Source organism: Mustelus asterias, chromosome 2 (assembly GCF_964213995.1).
Source record: "Mustelus asterias chromosome 2, sMusAst1.hap1.1, whole genome shotgun sequence".
NCBI lineage: Eukaryota > Metazoa > Chordata > Chondrichthyes > Carcharhiniformes > Triakidae > Mustelus > Mustelus asterias.
In genome coordinates, this window is record NC_135802.1 from 146,214,681 (window position 1) to 146,235,567 (window position 20,887).

The 20,887-nt window shown below is 45.5% G+C and overlaps 1 protein-coding gene across 5 annotated transcripts in view; it reads left to right on the forward strand.

Moving 5' to 3' along the window:
* LOC144479228 (solute carrier family 12 member 7-like) overlaps nucleotides 1-20,887 on the forward strand; it is a 265,054-nt gene that overhangs the window by 182,090 nt on the left and 62,077 nt on the right. For all 5 annotated transcript variants that reach the window (XM_078197896.1, XM_078197911.1, XM_078197927.1 and 2 more), the window contains exons 4-9: nucleotides 1,838-1,984; nucleotides 6,998-7,052; nucleotides 9,186-9,316; nucleotides 13,667-13,908; nucleotides 15,305-15,516; nucleotides 19,631-19,798. In XM_078197896.1, coding sequence (XP_078054022.1) covers nucleotides 1,838-1,984; nucleotides 6,998-7,052; nucleotides 9,186-9,316; nucleotides 13,667-13,908; nucleotides 15,305-15,516; nucleotides 19,631-19,798 — 955 coding nt within the window. The remainder of the gene's footprint in view (nucleotides 1-1,837; nucleotides 1,985-6,997; nucleotides 7,053-9,185; nucleotides 9,317-13,666; nucleotides 13,909-15,304; nucleotides 15,517-19,630; nucleotides 19,799-20,887) is intronic.

Genomic DNA, 20,887 nt, shown 5'->3' on the forward strand with positions numbered 1-20,887 from the left:
AGAGCTAGCACAAAATCAATGCTATTGAGCTGTAGTGATGAAGTGCAGTAGGAAAATGTACGCGTTTTATCTCCATTCCCATCTGGCCAGTAAACGTGGGGGTTCGAACCACCCCACCCCAGGAATTTGCTGACATCCCCATTCTACAATCAACTCCCCAAAAGTCCACTGCTAGAATTTCAAGGCTGATTTGCTATTAAATTATCTCTTACTCTATGCTGTTTTGCCGTTTAAAATTAGATATTTTAGTTTTTAATCTTCATTTTGGCAAAATTAAAAATGTGAAATCGCGCTTTCATTGGTCCTTTCCAAAGGTCTCATGACTTGTAAATGGTGAATTCTGCTCCCAATTTACTATTTGACCCCATCAGAAATTATAACTGTGTGACAAGTGGGCATTCTGCTCTGCTGCATTATTACCCAGGCACTGAAGAGGAAAATTTACTCCAGTGGTAAATTGTATCTAATCTACAGTCTAATGTTCTACCATGATTAACACTGGGATCTCAATTAACCCAATTTAATTGAGTTGCAATTTATTGCAATCATTGGTATTAAGCACATGATTGTGAATGAAAATAATACTTCTTAAATAATCAGAAAATATTGTCGTTCTCGCTTGGATCTGGGACATTTGATGGAAAGTTCCAGCATTAGACTTGGATTGTGGCTTCTATCCTGTCAACCCAGGAGTATATAATTGAAAAAAATCTTGCTAGAGCCTTCAACTCCACTTCATTTACTACTTAATAACACCATATAAATATGCCAGTGCTCCTTCATCGTACATCCTTTGTCCCTAAAGTTCATGCCCATCTCCTGGGATGGCCATCTCGGTGTCAGCTATGGTTTAGTGATAGCACCGTCAACTCTGAGCTAGGCAGGATTGAGAGTTCAAGTCCCATTCCAGGTATTTGAGCACCTAAGCCATGATTTGCTGCTCCCAGTCAGAAGGAAGCCATTCGGTCCATCGAGTCTGCACCAACTCCCTGACAGAGCATCCCACCCAGGCTCCATCCCCGCAACCCCCACTAATCCTCCTAAACCTACTCATCTTGGGACATTAAGGGGCAACTTAGCATGATCAATCTACGTAATTTGCACATCTTTGGATGGTGGGAGGAAGCAGGAGCATCCAGAGAAAACCCAAGCAGACACAGGGAGAGTGTGCAAACTCCACACAGACAGTGACTTGAGGCCGGAATTGAACCAGATCCCTGGCACAGTGAAGCAGCAGTGCTTGGCGCTGTGGAGCAGCAGTGCTTGCCACTGTGCCACCCCAGTGCTGAAGGAGTGCTACACTGCAGCGGGGGTTGTCTTTGGAATGAACTGTCAAACTACCACTTGGGTGGGTGTAAAAGTTCCCATGGCGCTATATGAAGAAGAGCAGGTGAGTTCTCCAGGTCATCCGGCTAATGTTTAACCCTTATTCAACAGGTGTTTTGTCATTTAGTCCTTGATGTTGATGGAACCTTGGTGTGTGCGAATCATCTCTACATAACAGGGGTTTAATTTCAAAAGTGCTTCATTGCTTGTGAAGTGCTTGGGGGTGTGCTGAGGGTGAAAGTGACCATATAGATGCACGACTTTTTGTCGACTTTTCAGTAATCTGGACAAAAGTATAAAACAACAAAAACTGCCTTAATAGCCTTCAGTCACTCAACTGTTTTATGATGTGAATGTAACATGTCGAAGTCATGCTATTTAGTGACGAGCATAGCTTTGTTGCTATATAAGATCGAGTCTTGCCATTTCTCAGCAGTTGCTGTGCGTTGATGCTTGTTGTTGCTTCTGCTTTCTCAAGCAAAGTCCTAATTCAGTTAACCCTGTCTTGCAGGCTCCTCAAATGGGCACATTTATAGGAGTCTACCTGCCATGTCTACAGAACATTCTAGGAGTTATCTTGTTCTTGCGTTTGACATGGATTGTTGGAGCTGCAGGAATCTTCGGGTCCTTCTGGATTGTCTTCATGTGCTGCGCTTGCGTAAGTTGGAAGCTACCACCAATACATCTTTAGGAAGCCGTTAGTTTTTTTGCGAATTGATAAATGGGATAAAGGGTCTGATGTTTGTTTGGAATATAACATTCTCTCTCAAAGTGCTCAAAAAAAAATGCAGAGAATGTTTGTCACTGAAAGGAGATTTTTGAACAACACCCACTGCTTTGCAAAATGTTCTCAGGAAATGTACAGGAGCTATCTGTTCCATCATGATTGGGTTCTTAAACCAGTGAATATTGGCTGCTGAATGCTGAACCTGGTGTTCAACTAGAATCTAAAATATGCTTCTGACCAGGGCTCAAATTCAATTCAATTGATGCTGACAAAATGTAAAAAATGGGTTTTGACATTTGGCACAGTGGTTAGCACTGCTGCCTCACAGCTCCAGGGACCCGGGTTCAATTCTTGGCTTGGGTCACTGTCTGTGTATAGACTGTGTGGGTTTCCTCCGGGTGCTCCGGTTTCCTCCCACAGTCCAAAGATATGTGGGTTAGGTGGATTGGTTATGCTAAATTGCCCCTTAGTGTCAGGGGGACTAGCAGGGTAAATACATGGGGTTATGGGGATAGGGCCTGAGTGGGATTATGGTCAGTGCAGACTCGATTGGCTGACTGGCCTACTTCTGCACTATAGGATTCTATGAACTCCCTTAACTCTATGAAATCCAGTATTGAATTTGTTAACCTAAGGCTACGAATTTTGAGGGTATAAATTGTCTAGTTTCATTATGGCATGAATCATAAGGGACTTAGTATCACTAGGGTGTGAACCTTAAAGATACATTTGCTTTGGTGTGAATTGGTAGGATAGAATGTCACTAATGTGGATTTTATGATTCTTGTCCTGGGTGCAGCCATCCATTTGAAATTTCCAATGCTGGTTAATATGGGGTTCTCTATGAAAATAATTAAAAGCTACATTTTAGACTGGATAAGTGGCAGATATTGTTACTCTGAGCCAGTCCCATATGATAGACTCTGATCTCATAACTGCTTTGGGTGTTGCATGCCAGCTTATGTGCTGTTGCCTTTTTTCATGTTCCATTCCCAGCGTATCACTCAATGTTTTGAAAAATCCCCCACAGCTATTTGAGAAAATAGTGTCACCAATCGATTGGAGAGAAACAATTTGACAACACTGTTGACTTCAGTGCCATTTTAATTTGCACAGGAGCTGAAATTAGCCCCACACTGCCCCCTCTCTCTTCTTGTCCGTAATGATCCAACAAAGCAATCACTGGTGCCGTTCCCTTTGGTCAAGTCATTTTAATGAAAATGGCCAGCAAGAGACCATTCAGTTGAGTAGCGTCAACCTTTGGATTTTACTCTGGGAAAGAATTGTGATTGGTAAATCAAAGCAAGTGCACAAGAACACCATCAATCCCCAAATTCCCTTTCAAGTCTCACACCATCTAGACTCGGACACAGTGCCATTCCTTCATTGTTGTTGGTTCAAAATCCTGTGACTTCATACTTAGTGGAAGCAGATTGCAGCCACTTAAGTAGAAGGCTCATCATCACCATCTCAAGGGCCCTAAGACATGAGCATTAAATTGATAAATGGGATAAAGGGTCGGATGTTTCAGGGAGTTGAGAAGAAGGACCGCAAAGGTAGTAATCTCGGGATTGCTGCCTGTGCCACGCGACAGTGAGAGTAGGAATGGAATGAGGTGGAGGATAAATGCATGGCTGAGGGATTGGAGCAGGGGGCAGGGATTCAGGTTTCTGGATCATTGGGACCTCTTTTGGGGCAGGTGTGACCTGTACAATAAGGACGGGTTGCACTTGAATCCCAGGGGGACCAATATCCTGGCGGGGAGGTTTGCTAAGGCTACAGGGGAGAGTTTAAACTAGAATGGTTGGGGGGTGGGAATCAAATTGAAGTGACTGGGAGAGAGGAGGTTAGCCCACAAATAGAGAAAGCTTGTCGACAGTGTGAGAGGGAGGATAGGCAGGTGATAGAGAAGGGGAGCGCTCAGACCGAAGGTTTGAGATGTGTCTATTTTAACGCAAGGAGTGTTGTGAACAAAGTGGATGAGCTTAGAGCGTGGATCACTACTTGGAAATATGATGTGGCCATTACAGAGACTTGGATGACTCGGGGACAGCACTGGTTACTTCAAGTGCTGGGTTTCAGATGTTTCAGAAGGGTCAGGGAGGGAGGCAAAAGAGGTGGGGGAGTGGCACTGTTGATCAGAGATAGTGTCACGGCTGCAGAAAAGATGGACACCATGGAGGGATTGTCTACGGAGTCTCTGTGGGTGGAGGTTAGGAACAGGAAGGGGTCAATAACTTTACTGGGTGTTTTCTATAGGTTGCCCAATAGTAACAGGGATATTGAGGAGCAGATAGGGAAACAGATCCTGGAAAGGTGTAATAATAACAGAGTTGTCGTGATGGGAAATTTTAATTTCCCAAATATTGATTGGAATCTCCCTAGAGTAAGGGGTGTAGATGGGGAGGAGTTTGTTAGGTGTGTTCAGAAGGGTTTCTTGACACAGTATGGAGATAAGCCTACAAGAGGAGAGGCTGTACTTGATTTGGTATTGGGAAATGAACCTGGGCAGGTGTCAGATCTCTCAGTGGGAGAGCATTTTGAATATAGTGATCATAATTCTACCTCCTTTACAATAGCATTGGAGAGAGATAGGATCAGGTAAGTTAGAAAAGTGTTTAATTGGAGTAAGGGGAATTATGAGGTTATCAGGCAGGAAATTGGAGGCTTAAATTGGAAAGAGGTTTTCTCAGGGAAATGTACGGAAGAAATGTGGCAAATCTTCAGGGAACATTTGTCTGGAGTTCTGCATAGCAACGTTCCAATGAGACAGGGAAGTTATGGTAGGTTACAGGAACCGTGGTGTACAAAGGCTGCAATGAATCTAGTCAAGAAGAATAGAAAAGCTTACAAAAGGTTCAGGGAGCTAGGTAACGTTCGAGATCTAGAAGAGTATACGGCTAATTGGAAGGATCTTAAGAAGGAAATTAGGAGAGCCAGAAGGGGTCATGAGAAGGCCTTGCCAGGCAGGATTAAGGAAAACCCCAAGGCATTCTACAGTATGTGAAGAGCAAGAGAATAAGACGTGAAAGAATAGGACGTATCAAGTGTGACGGTGGGAAAGTTTGTATGGAACCGGAAGAAATAGCAGAGGTACTTAATGAATACTTTACTTAAGTATTCACTATGGAAAAGGATCTTGGTGGTTGTAGTGCAGACTTGCAGCGGACTATAAAGCCTGAGCATGTAGATATTAAGAAAGAGGATGTGTTGGAGCTTTTGAAAAGCACCAAGTTAGATAAGTCGCTGGGACCGGATGAGATGTACCCCAGGCTACTGTGGGAGGTGAGGGAGGAGATTGCTGAGCCTCTGGCAATGATCTTTGCATCATCAATGGAGACGGGAGAGGTTCCGGAGGATTGGAGGATTGTGGATGTTGTTCCTTTATTCAAGAAAGGGAGTAGAGATAGCCCTGGAAATTATAGACCAGTGAGTCTAACCTCAGTAGTTGGTAAGTTGATGGAGAAGATCCTGAGAGGCAGGATTTATGAACATTTGGAGAGGTATAATATGATTAAGAATAGTCAGCATGGCTTTGTCAAAGGCAGACCTGATTGAATTTTTTGAGGATGTGACTAAACACACTGATGAAGGAAGAGCAGTAGATGTCGTATATATGGACTTCAGCAAGGCATTTGATAAGGTGACCCATGCAAGGCTTATTGAGAAAGTGAGGGGGCATGGGACCCAAGGGGGCATTGCTTTGTGGATCCAGAACTGGCTTGCCCACAGAAGGCAAAGAGTGGTTATAGATGGGTCATATTCTGCATGGAGGTCGATCACCAGTGGAGTGCCCCAGGGATCTGTTCTGGGACCCTTACTCTTTTGTGATTTTTATAAATGACCTGGATGAGGAAGTGGAGGGATGGGTTGGTAAGTTTGCTGATGACACAAAGGTTGGAGGTGTTGTGGATAGTGTGGAGGGATGTCAGAAGTTGCAGCGAGACATTGATAGGATGCAAGACTGGGCGGAGAAGTGGCAGATGGATTTCAACCCAGATAAGTGCGAGGTGGTTCATTTTGGTAGGTCAAATAGGATGGCGGAATATAATAATGGTAGGACTCTTAGCAGAGTGGAAGATCAGCAGGATCTTGGGGTCCGAGTTCTTAGGACGCTCAAAACAGCTGTGCAGGTTGAGGCTGTGGTTAAGAAGGCGTATGGTGTACTGGCCTTCATCAATTGAGGAACTGAGTTTAGGAGACGTGAGATAATGTTGCAACTATATAAGACCCTGGTCAGACCACGCTTGGAGTACTGTGCTCAGTTCTGGTCGCCTCATTACAGGAAGGATGTGGAAGCCATAGAAAGGGTGCAGAGGAGATTTACAAGGGTGTTGCCTGGGTTGGGGGGCATGCCTTATGAGGATAGATTGAGTGAGCTCGGCCTTTTCTCCTTGGAGAGACGAAGGATGAGGGGTGACCTGATAGAGGTGTATAAGATGTTGAGAGGTATTGATCGAGTGGATAGTCAGAGGCTTTTTCCCAGGGCTGCAATGGTTGCCACAAGAGGACACAGGTTTAAGGAGCTGGGGAGTAGGTACAGAGGAGATGTCGGGGTAAGTTTTTCACTCGGAGGGTGGTGGGTGCGTGGAATGGGCTGCCAGCAACGGTGGTGGAGGTGGATTTGATAGGGTCTTTTAAGAGACTTTTAGATAAGTACATGGAACTTAGTAAAATAGAGGGTTATAGGTAAGCCTAGTAATCGCTAAGGTAGGGACATGTTCGACACAACTTTGTGGGCTGAAGGGCCTGTATTGTGCTGTAGTTTTTCTATGTTCTATGTTTCTATTAAATGTTGGCCTGCCACAACATGAGAATGAATAGATTTGAAACAGTGTTGCTCTGTAAATGAATGAGTGCTGGTGATGTTCTTGACTTGATCGTTGCTGTGTATCTGTCAGCACTAAGGCCAAGCTAATTTTCACTGGGGGTTTTTCTCCACAGACCTTGCTGACAGCAATATCGATGAGTGCCATTGCGACCAATGGTGTGGTGCCAGGTAAGTAAACCCTTTGTAAATGTCCGCCTCCCAGGAAAGACTTTTTAAAAACGTTATCGATATTTCTGCATATCCTATGGGATTGCACATCAGTGGAGTGATTTATTCTGTTTGACTTGTTTCCAAAAACAAAACGTTCTCTGGCCCGAACTACAAGACCTCGCCTGCCCCGGAATCGGCATGGGTGAGGGTCCCACAACGGAAATCTCTGTTGGCCTCGGGCGGGATCTTGTGGTCTCGCCCAATCGAGGCTGTACAATCCCGCCCTCTGTGTCAACTTCTGCACCCCGCATATATAAATGGGCATCAAGGTTTTCCAGTCCGCTGGGTGGCCAGGCTCAACCCACTGCTCCTTTAATTTGGGATGAAGTCTCAATGACAATTTCCTGGGGGTTTGATAGGCGCCCTATAAAGTGCGAGTTGGTCAGTCTGTTTGTTGCTATCCTTCCTGCTATCACCACACTCTGATCGGCTAACAGCAATTAATTGAACCCAGGGATAATGACCAAATTCACTGCAAGGGAGCCTCAACTCCAGCTTTTAATTTTTAAAATAAAGCTGGACAGTATTTTGGTGATGGCAGATGAACAAGCAATGCATCTTTTACTAGAGAAAACGAAGTTTTGTTTTTTAATATAGCGACCGAGATATTCCATTCCCATTTTTGTTGAGGGGGGAGGGGGCATGCATCTCCTGACGTTCAGTGGCGGGAACATCATTTCCACGGCACGGTGGCACTGCTGCCTCAGAGCGCCAGGGACCTGGGTTCGATACCCGGCTTGGGTCACTGTCTGTGTACGTCCTCCCCGTGTCTGTGCTCTGGTTTCCTCCCACAGTCCAAAGATGTGCAGGTCAGGTAGATTGGCCATGCTAAATTCTCCCTCGGTGTACCCGAGCAGGTGCCGGAGTGTGGCTACGAGGGATTTACATATTAACTTCATTGCAGTGTTAATGTCAGACTTCCAGTGACACTAATAAAATAAACTTAAAACTGAGATATCAGCATATCATTATCAGGCATGAATTATGTCTGCTCTCCCAAAGCGTGCACCTGATGAGCAGGTCTCCCAGGAAAACACATAAGTGCATCACTCGGGGCAGAGGGTCATACCTGAGCACGGCCCCCTGGCAGTGCCTAGGGTGGGAGAGGAAGGGGCATGTGGTGCATTGCGTGGGTGGGGATTGGGATGCAGGGGGGACAGTTCCAAGCGAACTATTGTGCACAGGCCGGCCTTAAAAAATGGCTCCCTGATCTTCAGAAAACTTGAGCCATTGGCATGGCAGGCTCATGGGACCCTTCTGTTGCTGTTTTCTTCCCCCCCCTCTGTCCCGATGGATACAGTGGAAAAAGTCGGTGGCTGGTGGCTTTAATGTCACTATTCCGTCTGCTATCGGCTTTTGCCAACATCTGTGAAAATTTGACCCAGTGTCTTTCAGTTCTTTAAAGCAAATTATTTTTTTTAAAGTCTAGTCACTGCTGTCATACAGCGAGCAATGTGTACACAGCATGCTGCCACAAATAACAATGAAATCAGTTACAGTCTTATTCTCTTTTAGTGCTGTAGCTTGAGAAATAATTATTGACCAGGATGCAAGAGGGAACTCTCCTCTCTATAGGAATAGTGATTTAGGATCTTTATGCCCATTTGAGAGGGCAAATAACCATGATTTAAGTTTCACCTGAAAGGGGGCAAATTCCGCAGTGGAGCACATCCCCAAAGCTGCTCTGAATCTTGTGCTGGAGTCTCTTGGGGCTGGTGCTTGAACAATCAAGCGTCTGCTTGAAGTGATGAGTATGACCATTGAGCTCCAGCTAACATGATGAGGGTGCCATACAGATTTGGCTGGGAATTTCCTTGGGTCCGTTTTCATAACCTAACCTGATGTGCAACACATCCTCTGTTTACAAGCATGAGTGTAAGATAAAGCGTGGAGCAGAAGCAATCCTGAGGAAAATACCTCTCGAAAATCCATGGTTAATAGCCAGCGTCAGGGTTTAGCCTAGGCCTGTCTGCTATTGATGTTGCTCAAGCTAGAATGTTTTGCTTCCTCTCTGGCCCACTTTATCTCTGTTAATTCTTATCCTTTTCACCTTTCACTAATTCTCACACTCTTATGTCTCCTTTTTCACAGCCGGGGGCTCCTATTACATGATCTCAAGGTCACTGGGCCCAGAGTTTGGAGGGGCTGTGGGCATCTGCTTTTATCTGGGAACTACATTTGCTGGAGCCATGTACATCCTGGGAACAATTGAAATTCTACTGGTGAGTTGCAACTTTTCAGGAGCTGAGTTAAGCCCAGGATACTTGTGAAATCCGAATTCCTTCCAAGCTGCATAAATATATATTTTTTAAATTATTTCAAAAGCATTGCATAAGGAGAAGAACAGACCACAACCCTTCCGTGGCTGCTCTGTCATTAGATTAGATCATGGCTGATCTCTGCTTTAAATGTGCTGAAGTGTCTGAAGTGGATCTTGAACCCTTAACCTTCAGACTGAGGGGAGTGCCATGGTTGACTCATAAGGTACTTGATTCAGCTCTGAAGCCACCTCTTGGTGGGTTGCACTTTCTTAGGCACTGCTAGTCCTCGGGTACCTAATCTGTTGGCTGTTCCTAATCATAGAATAGAATCCCTACAGGGCAGGAGGCCATTGGGCCCATTGAGCTTGCACCAACAACAATCCCACCCAGGCCCTATCCTTACAAACACACAAAGAACAAAGAAAATTACAACACAGAAACAGGCCCTTCTGCCCTCCAAGCCTGCACCAACCATGCTGCCCGACTGAACTAAAAAACCCCTACCCTTCCGGGGACCATATCCCTCTATTCCCATCCTATTCGTGTATTTGTCCAGACACCCCTTAAAAGTCACTATCGTATCTGCTTCCACCACCTCCCCCGGCAGCGAATTCCAGGCACCCACCACCCTCAGTGTAAAAAGTCTGCGTCTACTTCTCTTTTAAACTTTGCCCCTTGCACCTTAAACCTATGCCCCCCAGTAATTGACTCTTCCACCCTGGGGAAAAAGCTTCTGACTATCCTCTCTGTCCATGCCCCTCATAATCTTGTAGACTTCTATCAGGTCGCCCCTCGACCTCCGTCGTTCCAATGAGAACAAACCAAGTTTCTCCAACCTCTCCTCATAGCTAATGCCCTCCATACCAGGCAACATCCTGGTAAATCGTTTCTGTACCCTCTCCAAAGTCTCCACATCCTTCTGATAGTGTGGCAACCAGAATTGAACACTATATTCCAAGTGCGGCCTAACTAAGGTTCTATAAAGCTGCAACATGACTTGCCAATTTCTAAACTCAGTGCCCCGGCCGATGAAGGCAAGCATGTCGTATGCCTTCTTGACTACCTTCTCCACCTGCATTGCCACTTTCGGTGACCTGTGTACCTGTACACCCAGATCCTCTGCCTATCAATATTCTTAAGGGTTCTACCATTTACTGTATATTTCCTATCTTTGTCACGTACTTACCTTGCTAATCCCCCTGACATTAGTGGGCAATTTAGCATGGCCAGTCCATATAACCCGCACATCTTTTGGAGGAAACCCACGCAGACACGAGGAGAATGTGCAAACTTCATACAGACAGTTACCGAAGGCTGGAATTGAACCTGGGTCCCTGGCGCTGCGAGGCAGTCGTGCTAATCACTGTGTCGCCCTTCTAAGAGAGCTGAAACTGGGATTCGTTGGATAGCCAAGAGGGACGAGATCACATGCTAATTTTTGCCTTCCAGAGCTGAGTTGTTAGCTAAAGCCTGCAGTCTCTTGTATTGGTTTGCTGTAGAAGATTTTCTATATGCTCAAAATACGTAAATGCTAAATACTGGGTCTTGAAATTCAAATGTTTGCAAGCATAGTCTTTGAACTTGACAGTGTTCTGTTACAATTAACATAGAGGCATGAAATTACTATTTTAATGAAAGATGTGTAGCTCTGTAATTAATGACCTAATGGAATTCTATTCTGAGTAATTGCACATTTCAAAGTCACACATTCATTGTGTTAATTAGATTGTTCATTGTTGAGAAAGGCCCCGTTTTCACCTCCTTCAATTTTAGATAGAAGTTGGCTTCAATATTCTTCAGGCCAGTCTTTCTGTCCTTGTCCTTGCATTCTCCACGTCCAAAAGACTCTTGTCGTTATCTGAACTCTCCAATTCACCCATCGCCCCTGTGCTTACTGACCTACATTGGTACGGCCTCAATTTAAAAATGTTCATCCTCATGTTCAAAGCCCTCAAAGCCCTTGCCTACCCTACATCTGTAACTTCCTTCTGCCCTGCAATCCAGGCCTCCTGCACATCACTGAATTTCATTGATCTATTTTGGGGGGAGTGGGCTGTGCTCCTGATTTCCCAGGCAACTGGCATTTGTCCGCCCAGCCATGAGGAGATTCAAAGCCAGTGATGGAGCACTTTGGGAGTTTATTGGTATAGAATCATACAACACAAGGTGCCAATCATTGGCCTATTGTGTCTTTGAAAGAGCTATCTAATTAGTTTCATTTTTACCGTACCCCCTGCGCATTTTTCATTTTCAAATTCCCTTACGAACGTTATGATTGAATAATAATGCTCCTAGTACTGACGCATGTTGTAATATTATTGTGGGGGAATTAAAGAAATGGTTACCTGGGAAGGGACAGGCACTGGCTTTTAGCACAGTCAAGTTACTTAAAGTTAAAACATGCAGGAACCGAAATGCTGCAGGAAGCTACTCAGAGCTTGAGGCACTTTAAGCTAAGGGCAGACCCAGAACAATAAGTCTGATAATAAGGTCAGCCACAGATGGGAACATAAATACATAAATGCAACAACATCAACCACTGAATGTATAGATCGAAACCAGTCATTGATAGAGGAAATGTATCCATTCTATGAACAATGATATGTTAACTGTACATGTCTGCTTGTAACGATGTGTTAACTACCGATGTCCGTAATCTGTCATCTCAATTTATAACGAGGTGTTAAACGGCTAATGTCCGGACTACCTATTGTCTAAAAGGTACAAAAATGATCAACTGCTATTGTGTAATTGAGAAGGTAGCTGCCAAGTACTGCGGAGTACCAGCGCTTTCTCCCGAAGCTTCATATCCGAAATAAAACTGTATTGTTGAAACCTCCAAGTCTGACTCCGGTGATAAATTTCCCACAACAATACAAAGGTTAATTGCAACAAAACTTAAAGCCTTAGTTGTAGTCATAGAATCCCTACAGTGCAGAAGGAGGTCATTCGGCCCATCGAGTCTGCACCGACCACAATCTCACCCAGGCCCTATCCCCTTAACCCCACCTATTTACCCTAGCTAGTCCCCCTGACACTAAGGGGCAATTTAGCATGGCTAATCAACCTAACCTGCACATCTTTGGAATGTGGGAGGAAACCGGAGCACCCGGAGGAAACCCACGCAAACGTTGGAAGAATGTGCAAACCCTACACAGACAGTGACCCGAGGCCAGAATTGAACCCAGGTCCATGGTGCCGTGAGGAAACAGCGCTAACCACTATGCCACTGTGCTGCCCGTAATCCTCTTCCTCCTTTATATGCATAAATTGGAATGAAGTAACTCCTGAATTCTGTTGGCATTCACCTATAGGGCTATTTCTCCAGTTATCACTGAACCAGGAGAAGCTGACAGATGTTTGCATAACTGCCATGAATCCCATTTTGTAACTCAGTGACCGGAGGTGCAATTGGAGCAGGATGAGAAACTCGATGTCAATTTGTCCTGTCCCAAGGTTGTGTCCTCCATGGATGCCTTGTAAGTGAATAAAATCTTAGGGGCATGAAGCTCAAGGCACCTTGCATGTTTCATTATGGGCGGTACGGTGGCACAGCAGTTAGCACTGCTGCCTCTCAATGCCAGGGACCCGGGTTCGATTCCCGGCTTGGGTCATTGTCTGCCCGGAGTCTGCACATTCTCCTTGTGTCTGCGTGGGTTTCCTCCTGCAGTCCAAAAGACATATTGGTTAGGTGCATTGGCCATGCTAAATTCTCCCTCTGTGTACCCAAACAGGCCTGAGTGTGGTGACTTGGGGATTTTCATAGTTTAGAATCCTACAGTACAGAATGAGGCCATTCGGCCCATTGTGTCCGTACCAACCACAATTCCACCAAGGCCCTATTCCTGTAACCCAATGCATTTACACTGATAATCCCCTGACACTAGGGTCAATTTAGCATGGCCAATCAACCTAACCCGGTTTTGATCTTTGTATTGTAAGTGCATTGTTCATGTAAGCCTGCTTGTGACACTAACAAATACATTTTTAAAAACCTTGTTGCCTAATATTTTCTGGCTCGCACAATGTGCACATTAATGTCTCTGGTAAAGATTGAATTGGGCTGAGTTAGATACCTGGTTAACTAGATGACACTTGCTTTCAAGAACAGTTTCTGAAGAGAAAAGTGCAACTGTATTCCAGTTTAAGCTTGTGTTCACACTTGATGGGGTAAGGGAGATAGATGTAGCAATTGTATGGAAGTTGTCAAAAGCTCATTGATGCCATTCTGTGCTATTGCCAAAATGTTGTAAATTAAAGAATGGTGAATCAGTGACGTTTTCCGTGTCTAATGCACAACTTCTCTTCTAGACCTACATTGTTCCAAGTGCAGCTATATTCAAAGCAGAGGATCCCAGCCAAGAAAACTCGGCCCTGCTGAACAACATGAGGGTTTATGGCACATGTGCGATCACTCTGATGGCCACGGTGGTATTTGTCGGAGTCAAATACGTCAACAAACTGGCTCTGGTGTTCCTAGCCTGCGTCATCCTCTCTATCCTTGCCATCTATGCAGGGGTCATCAAAACTGCCTTCTACCCACCTGACTTTCCGTAAGTACACCCATCCATCAGCTACCTTGAAGGAGCTGCCTTGAATTCTGCAAGAGTCTGGTCACTTAAAGTCATAGAGGTTTGCAGCATGGAAGCAGGCCCTTCGGCCCAACTTGTCCATGCTGCCCAGGTTTCACCTCTAAGCTAGTCCCAATTGCCCCAGGTTTCACCTCTAAGCTAGTCCCAATTGCTCCATTTGGACCATATCCCTCTATAGCCATCTTACCCATGCAACTGTCTAAATGCTTTTTAAAAGACAACATTGTATCCGCCTCTACTACTACCTCTGGCAGCTCATTCCAGGCACTCACCACCCTCTTGTGAAAAAATTGCCCCTCTGGATTCTTTTGTATCTCTCCCCTCTCATCTTAAACCTATGGCCTCAAGTTTTAGACTCCCCTACCTTTGGGAGAGGTTGTTGACTATCTACTTTATCTATGCCCCTCGTTATTTTATAGACCTCCTATAAGATCACCCCCTAAGCCTCCTACGCTCCAAGGAAAAAAATCCCAGTCTATCCCTCCTCTCCTTATGATTCAAACCATCAAATCCCAGTACCATCCGAGTAAATCTTTTCTGCACTCTTTCTAGTTTAATAATATCCTTTCTATAATAGGGTGATGAGAACTGTACACAGTAAATGAAAAATGAGTTGTAACATTTGCTCTCAACAATATAGATTGGAAATGAAAGATCATGTTCATTTTCTGTCAGATAGGAACAGCAATAGGCCATTTGGCCTCTTGAACTTATTCTGTCATTTAGATTAAGGTATCATAATTCCCTTAACCTTGCCTAACAAAAAATAAATGATTCAGTTTTGAAATTTGCAGTTGGCCTACTCTCAATAGCTTTTTTGCAGAGTGCATTCCACATTTGCAGTCAAATTTGTGTGAAGAAGTGCTTTTTAGCTCTAACTTTAAGATATAGCCCCTTTGTTCTGAACGCTTGCATCTGAAGACTTACACCAGAGGAAACCATTTGTCTCTATCGACCCTATCCATTCCTTTGATCATCTTAAGAATTTTAATTAGGTCACCTCTTATTCTTCTGTACTTGAATGAATACAAGCCTAATCTATGCAATTTATTCTCGCAATTGAAGCCTTTTACCCCTTTCAATTTAGTTCCCCTCCTCAAGGTGCTGACTGTTGCTGGGGTGCGTATTTGCAGGTACCCAGTGTTCACTGAATCATTCCTTGGGTAAAATGTATCTGAATCAATATTGCCATTCGTTGCCCTTGATTCCCGTTGTGTTCTTGGAACGTGAACCTAGAAATAGGAGAATGTTTCTACAGCTCTGATCTCCTACTCTTGTGACAAACTAATTCCTTGTTCTTGTTCTTATATTTTTCACATTGCAATTTTATACACTATTATTTTCTTCCCCTCTACAGCCTTTGTATGCTTGGAAACCGGACCTTAGCCTGGCAAACTTTTGACGTATGCGCTAAGTTTAGCGTCGAAGGCAACCAGACCGTGACAACTCAGCTTTGGCAGCTCTTCTGTGATAGTCCCAATCTCAACGCCACTTGCAGTGAATATTTTAATCTCAACAACGTAACAATAATTCAAGGGATCCCTGGTATTGCGAGTAGAGTGATACTTGGTGAGTATTCATTAGAAAAGTAGATAATTCTAGCAGTTGCACGAGGCAGATATTTTAATAGACAGCTTATAACTGTGGCATGAGTCAAAACACACTTGAAAGATTGCCCCTAATACATCTCTAAGAATGAAGGTTCCCCCAGACGTATTGGCTGGAACTCTACCACCTTGCCCGGCATGGGCGAGGGTCCGACAACAGAAATCTCCGTTGACCTCGGGCGGGAATTTCCGATCTCGCCCGAGTGACGCCATAAAATCCCACCCATTAATATTGCACTGTCTGTTATAGCTCTAAGTAAAAGAATTGTGGAGATTTAAATCTCATTGTTCCAATTACCAAAGTAGAAGATAAATACTGCAGAGGCTGGAAATCGGAAACAAAAGCAGAAATCTTGGAAAACGCTCAGCTGACCTCCATCAGTCTGTACAGAGAGAGATCACCCCCTAAGAGAGAGAACCAGAACTAACCGGCTGGATTGTTGCACAGTCAGGGAGACTCCACAAGCCTTTTTAAAAATGGCAGTCAGGTGTTGACTCCAGAATTCCTGGTATCCCAGTGTTAGTCAGCATGGAGTAAGGGTGCAGGCTGGCTGATGGCGGTTGCCTGGAATTCTCAGCTGCAGGGATAGGCATCTCCTAATCCATTGCAATTTTCATGGATGTTGAGCCGACGTTTCAGTAAGTTGTGGCTTAAGGTCCCTCAGAGGTGTGGGGAACCATAGTCTGGATGAACAAACCTTTTGAACACCAAGTTCAAAACGTCTTACCTATCTCTTACCCCAATCTCCACCCCCCCCCCCCCCAATCCTCATACTCCCCCATGCCTCTCTGCCCACCTCCCCATTCCAGTGAACGATGTTGTATCCCTTTGATGCCCTTGTTTCTGAGCTTTTCATGTTGGGGAAAGCCTTGTTGAGGTCCAGTTTCCCTCCCCTTAGTTTTCCCTCTGCCTTCCACTGTTCGTCTCCTTCATCCGCCTACTTGCCTCTCTGTCTGCCATTGTGAGTCTCCATGAGGTGGAGATGTGGCATTGGACTGGGGTGGGCACAGTAGGAAGTCTCACAACACCAGGTTAAAGTCCGACAGGTTTATTTGGAATCACGAGCTTTCAGAGCGCACAGGTGAGCGATGAAGGAGCAGGGGCTCCGAAAGCTCATGATTCCAAATAAACCCGTTGGGCTTTAACCTGGTGTTATGAGACTTCTTATTGTGAGTCTCACCCTACCACACCCTTCTTCCTCCTTGCACAGCCCACCTTCCACATTGTTCCCTTATCTTTGTTGGTCCATGCATCTTGTCACCACCTCCACCACCTCATCTCGCATTCCACTCCCGGTCGAACTTCAGACTTTTGTTGCAGTGGCTGCATGAGTCCGACAGCATAATACTGTCCAGGTAGACATTGCTGTGTGGCACCAGAGGGAAGGAGACCCCTGTACTCTCTCCAATCCCAGGTGCAGTGCTGCTCTGTCTCGGTGACACTGGAGAGCCCATGGGTCCAGATGAAGACCAGCTTGGCACAGAGATGGAGGGCAGGAACTGGTCTGCCCTGGCAGAGTGTTGTACAGTGCATCAGGAGCCAAGCTGCACTGTGGCAGAAAGACTTCCTTGCACTTGTCCTGAACCCTCCTGCTACCTGAGAACCGCCTTGTGCATGCCACTGTTTAGAATCATAGAAAACCCTACCATGCAGAAGGAGGCCATTCGGCCCATCGAGTCTGCACCAAGAATCCCACCTAGACCCTATCCCCCGTAACCCCACATGATTACCCCACTAATCCCTCGAACCTACGCATCCCGGGACACGAAGGAGCAATTTAGAATGGCCAATGCACCTAACCCGCACATCTTTGGAGTGTGGGGGGAAATTGGAGCGCCCGGAGGAAACCCACGCAGACACGGGGAGAATGTGCAAACTCCACACAGTGACCTAAGCCGGGAATCAAACCTAGGTCTCTGGAGCTGTGAGGCAGCAGTGCTAGCAACTGTGCCGCCCTAATCGGGTTAGCAATTGGGTTTTAAACCAATGTAATTTCCAGCTGGCATGAAGCAATATTGAAAGGCCTGCTGGATGCTGGCATCTAGCTGTTTTAATGAACATTATAGAGATGCAAATTAATACACCAGCCAGTGGGAGGACCAACCTGCCGTTACCTGCCATTGGGAGAATTGCAACATGATTTTATACTGGTGGGTTTCTGACTTTCTGGCTCCCACTCTCTGCTCCAGCACGCCACCAAACCCACCGGGGGCAGGATGAGAGAATTCCACCCCAAAGGTGATTTTGGAATGCCTTGAGACCCAGCTGAAGTGCCCGTAACTATGTTGAAGACCTCCAAACGTCTGACAAATGCAAAATAGCACACAAAGCTGATCATGGAGGTTGAGATTAAATGAAATTAAGTGTGGATCCAAAGTCCAAAGATGTGCGGGTTAGGTTGATTGGCCATGCTAAAATTCACCCTAGTGTCAGGGGATTAGCGGGATAAATATATGGGGTTACGGGAATAGGGCCTGGATGGGATTGTGGTCGGTGCAGGCTTGAAGGGTCGAATGGCCTCCTGCAACGTAGAGATTCTATGGATTTTAAAATCCTGGTAACTTCAGAAGGAAGGAAAGTAATCTATTCCTCAGAGGGGGATGAAAGGAAATTAAAGCGTGTTCAATGAATCTCAACTTCAACACAGAGGGGCTTCATTCGCTTGAGGTGGATGATGACAGTAAATTTGCGAAGAGATGGAATGAAGCATTGACGAGAATCATAGAATCCCTGCAGTACAGAAGGGGACCATTTGGCCCATCGAGCTTATACCAACCACAATCTCACCCAGGCCCTATTCCTGTAATTCTCATTTACCCTGCTAATCGTCCTGACACTAGGGGCAATTTCGCATGGCTAACCCACACACATCTTTGGACTGTGGGAGGAAACCGGAGCACCTGGAGGAAACCCATGCAGATACAGGGAGAATGTGCAAACTCCACACACAGGCCAGAATTGAACCCAGGTCCCTGACGCTGTGAGGCGTCAGGTCCCTGACGCTGTGAGGCAGCAGTGCCAGCCACTGTGCCACCGTGCCGCCCGAGAAGCAGTCGAAGAGATGGTGATGGATGCTATTGAGTTTGGAGGCACAGATCTTGAGGAGCATGGCAGCACACACAAATACATGAACGTTCGAGCAGTAATTAAATGGGAGTTTTTGGCTGAACTTCAACTGTATTAGCAGCAATGTTTCAAAGCTTTTAAATCCACTAATCTGCTTCAGTGATGTAAGATACTTTCATCCAGTGGGAAATGAAATGTGCTGATACAAGTTTTGGCTTTGATCCAGACACCTTGAAATTGAGCCCTTTTTGGAATCGAGCAACTGTACCTCCAGCTTTTATTTCTCTCACTTTCCCAGCGATGGAGTGTTCTACTTCTGTTTCTAAAATCAGCCACCCAGATAAAGAGAGGTGCTTCGAGGAATCGGCAGCTTGAACTCCAGGAAAGGAGTACACTGGGTGGCATGGTGGTTAGCACTGCTGCCTCACAGCGTCGGAGACCTGGGTTCGATTCCCGGCATGGGTCACTGTCTGTGTGGAGTTTGCACGTTCTCTTTGTGTCTACGTGGGTTTCCTCCGGGTGCTCTGGTTTCCTCCCGCAGTCCAAAGATGTGCAGGTTAGGTTGATTGGCCATTCTAAATTGCCTCTTAGTTTCAGGGAGGATTAGCAGGGTAAATGCGTGGGGTTATGGGGATAGGGCCCGGGTGGGATTGTTGTTGGTGCAGGCCCAATGGGCCAAATGGCCGCCTTCTGCACTGTAGGATTCTCTAATTCTATAAAATGGCAATTGTCCGAAAGATGTGCTGGGTTAGGTGCATTGGCCATGCTAAGTTCTCCCTCAGTGTAGCCGAACAGGCACTGGAGTGTGGCGACTAGGGGATTTTCACAGTAACTTCATTGCAGTGTTAATGTAAGCCTACATGTGACACTAATGAATAAACTTTACTTTTACTGAATGCTGACAGTATTTGCCATCGTTGCAACTCCAGAGTCTGAACCATTGCTTTGAATTAATTGTCTCATTTACCCAAACACATATGGCGCTTGTGGTTCTTGTTTTTCCTACCAGACAACATCTGGAGTGTTTACGGATCACAGGGGGAAATGTTGGAAAAGCACGGAGTGCCATCTGTACCTGCCTCGGAGGATGCAACAAACGTCGGGCTCCCATACGTGTTCAGTGACATTACCACCTACTTCACCATGCTGGTTGGCATCTACTTCCCTTCTGTGACGGGTGAGATTTGTGGTTGTGAAGAGACAGTGGAGTGTACAATTACTGAGCAGTCCCTTGCATGATAAGATAAGAACATAAGAAATAGGAGCAGGAATAGGCCATCTAGCCCCTCGAGTCTGCTCCGCCATTCGATAAGATCATGGCTGATTTGATAGTGGGTTCAGTTCCACTTACCCGCCCGCTCCCTATAACCCTTAATTCCCTTAATGGTCAAAAATCTATCTATCTGTGACTTAAACACATTTAACGAGGTAGCCTCTACTGCTTCATTGGCAGAGAATTTCAAAGATTCACTACCCTCTGGGAGAAGAAGTTCCTCCTCAACTCTGTTCTAAATTGACTCCCCCGTATTTTGAGGCTATGCCCCCTAGTTCTTGTTTCCATTGTAAGTGGAAATAACCTGGCTGCTTCTACCCTGTCTAGCCCCTTCATTATCTTATATGTCTCTATAAGATCTCCCCTCAACCTTCTAAACTCCAATGAGTACAGGCCCAGTCTACTCAATCTCTCCTCATAAGCTAACCCCCTCATCTCCGGAATCAACCTGGTGAACCTTCTCTGTAACCCCTCCAAAGTTAATATATCGTTTCTTAAATAAGGGGACCAAAATTGTACACAGTACTCTAGGTGCGGCCTCACCAGTACCCTGTATAGTTGCAGCATGACCTCCCTGCTTTTATACTCCATCCCTCTCGTGATAAAGGCCAACATTCCATTTGCCGCCTTGATTACCTGCTGCACCTGCAAACTGAGTTTTTGTGATTCATGCACAAGGACCCCCAGGTCTCTCTGCACAGTAGCATGTTGCAATTTTTCGCCGTTTAAATAATAGTCCATTTTACTATTATTCCTTCTAAAGTGGATAACCTCACACTTACCAGAGTTATACTCCATCTGCCAGATCCTTGCCCACTCACTTAGCCTATCCAAATCTCTCTGCAGACTCTGTGCCCTTCACGCAATTTGCTTTCCCACTCATCTTTGTATCATCCGCAAACTTTGTTACCCTACACTCAGTCCCCTCCTCCAGATCGTCTATGTATATGGCAAATAGTTGAGGCCCCAGCACCCATCCCTGCGGCACGCCAC